Raw genomic sequence first — 2,514 nt, 5'->3', positions numbered from 1 at the left:
ATTAGTTTATTTCCTCATCGAAATATATGTCATGTGGCAATTTAATTAACGTCTAAATTTGGGATTCAGATTCTCTTCAGTCGGGTGGTGGCTACAGAGGGACTAACAAGATACAACATAGGAGAGAGAAAATGTAATTTTGGTGACTGAAGACTATTTGGAAGCTTGAATTTACATTACTTATAGAAAAGAAAATTTTCAGTTTTTTCATAGCGGAAATTAGGAAAATACAAAATACATATAGCCACTTAGGGTACTGAGAATATATTCCCCCCAAAACCCCCTTTTTCTGTTGGTATACTACAAAATTCTCTCTATATATAAATTCACACTCCTCACCTTCCAATGCAACAAATCCAATTCATTCAAAAAAGTCACAAACCCAACTCATTCCGTTCTCTGTTCCAACTACACCATGACACGTCTTTTTCTGTTTCTTGGACTTCTGATAGTAGTAGCAAACGTTAGTGTAAGGAAAGAATATGCTTTCTTTTGTTTATTCATTTCATTGTGGTGGTTGTTCCTGTTTTATTTTTCTTATTTGAATGTTATCCCCCCTAATGAAATTGCAGAGTTTTCAAGCTGAAAATTCAATCCTACGATACTGGAAAGAAAATATTGGTCTTCCACAACCTCCACATTGGTTAGCGGCAAAAGCTTCTCCATTAAACCCCCAACAAGCAGCTATGTTTCTGAAACTTATGGAGGGAAATGAACTGATCACTCACCTCCCTTCGTTCTGTAAGCAGGCTAATGTTGCTTGTTCTACAAATGCACTGGTGAGGAAGACAATGCACAATAGAACCCTACCACGAATAGCTCGCTGGAATGGTGCCAAACTGAAATATTCACTTCCAAATAAAATACCCTTGTTGGTTGCTAGCCAAGGGGGATTGCCATATTTCCGAGAATCAATGGTGAAAGAGGGAGATTTCATATCTGTCCCTGATTTAAGGGACCCAGTGTCATATAAATCATTCTTGCCGCAATCTCTGGCCTCAAATATCCCATTTTCTTTTTTCCGGATCAAGGAATTGAAGAAGCTTTTTGGTATAGTGGATGAATCAACAATGGATAAGTATATTCATAATACGTTGGAGATATGTGAGAAATGCTCCATTCAAGGTGATGAGTGCACTTGTGTGACTTCAGCTGAGGATCTCATTGATTTTGTTGTTGAGAAATTAGGGCACCATTTATCTGTATGGAGTACCGAGAGTGTCGAAGGATCTTATGAGAATGTTAGAGTTGGGTCTATAAAACTCATCCATGGAAACCTCGCCGAACTACCAGCCTTATGTCATAGTCAGCCATTCCCATTTCAAGTCTATTACTGCCATGTTTTAGAGAAGGTAAAAGTATATGCAGTTGATATCCATGCTCGGAAGAAGGTGAATCATGCGATCATGGCATGCCACTACAACACATCTGCATGGAATAGTAATCATCTTGCTTTTCAACTACTGGGTTTTGGCCCAGGCCTAATTGAAGTCTGCCATTGGATAAACGAGAATGGAGTTGTCTGGACAAAACTCTGAGTTAAACAACATTTGAAGATTTGATATTCTTCCAGTTCTCTTGTTTACATTACATGTTATTGTTTTTGCTATTTGAAGGATAAATAATGACCGTCTTTTAAGTTCCAATAAATTTCGCTGCTCAATTGTCCATCATAATGGATGCCAAACTGAATCAAAAGAAAATATGTCTTTTCAGCTAGACATGCTGAGTCCATCAACAAAAATCCCTTATGAAGGCGATTCCTTCTTACCAAAAAAAAAAGTTCTTTGAGACATTTAAGAGACCATATACAATCAATCATGTCTGACATTACAAGATCATCGTGCAATATTTTTATCACTAAATATGAGTTATAACCAAGTACTCTTCACCGTAGTACGGTCGATTCCATTGGATGAAGATGCAACCATTGATGCCATCTTTGTTCGAGTTGCAAATATCCTCTTGAAACTATAATGGAGACATGTTTCTTTCTCTTCACCTTCACGATAATGGGGACTTGTGTGCTTCCTATGATTGAGGGAGGACTCAAGTCTCCTTGTTTTATAGATAACCCACCAGCTTCCATTATGGTTAGTAGTTCTAACAAACTTGTCTATCCCAATGATCCACAACCCTTAGAAATAAGAGAGATGGGGTCCAAGCTTAGAGCTGTTGGGAAACATCTATGTGACTTGCTCAAATGTGCCAACAAAATAGGGGAAAATATCTTACAATAATCTCTTGCTTTCTGCTCTCATGGACTCCAAACGACAGAAAAGTCAAACTTTATCGATACTTCCACACCTTGGGATCAAGAGACAAAAATGATTTTATGGTCATTTTCCCCCATATTTGAATGCAAGCATCTCTAAAAGTATGATGCCATTACTTGTTTCACTCCCAAGTGAATCGAAAGTTGGGTCTCCATTGGATCTCACCTGAATGCTATCTATCCTCCTGAGGAGAAGTTTTGTTTCAATCTCCGGCTTGAACAGGAAGTGTACGCCATGC

At 38.1% G+C, this 2,514-nt stretch overlaps 1 protein-coding gene across 2 annotated transcripts; it reads left to right on the top strand.

Moving 5' to 3' along the window:
• Window positions 1-350: 350 nt before the first annotated feature.
• On the top strand, window positions 351-1,650 carry LOC122072303 (polygalacturonase 1 beta-like protein 1). Of its 2 annotated transcripts, none has more exons than XM_042636895.1 (2): window positions 351-463; window positions 573-1,650. In XM_042636895.1, the coding sequence occupies exons 1-2, from the start codon at window positions 416-418 to the stop codon at window positions 1,536-1,538; spliced, it is 1,014 nt and encodes a 337-aa protein (XP_042492829.1). In that variant the 5' UTR covers window positions 351-415; the 3' UTR covers window positions 1,539-1,650. The 2 variants fall into 2 exon arrangements, with proteins under 2 accessions (XP_042492829.1, XP_042492828.1); XM_042636894.1 differs by having other exon boundaries at window positions 351-469.
• Window positions 1,651-2,514: the final 864 nt, after the last annotated feature.

This window comes from Macadamia integrifolia, chromosome 2, assembly GCF_013358625.1.
Source record: "Macadamia integrifolia cultivar HAES 741 chromosome 2, SCU_Mint_v3, whole genome shotgun sequence".
NCBI lineage: Eukaryota > Viridiplantae > Streptophyta > Magnoliopsida > Proteales > Proteaceae > Macadamia > Macadamia integrifolia.
Note: the sequence above shows the minus strand (reverse complement) of the source record. Positions and strands in the feature narration are given on the sequence as shown.

Excerpts from the sequence above, each read along its gene's own strand:
- LOC122072303 (XM_042636894.1), top strand. The coding sequence starts at position 416 with ATGACACGTCTTTTTCTGTTTCTTGGACTTCTGATAGTAGTAGCAAAC. Across the intron at positions 470-572 it reads TAGTAGTAGCAAACGTTAGT|AGTTTTCAAGCTGAAAATTC; the intron begins GTAAGGAAAGAA and ends ATGAAATTGCAG.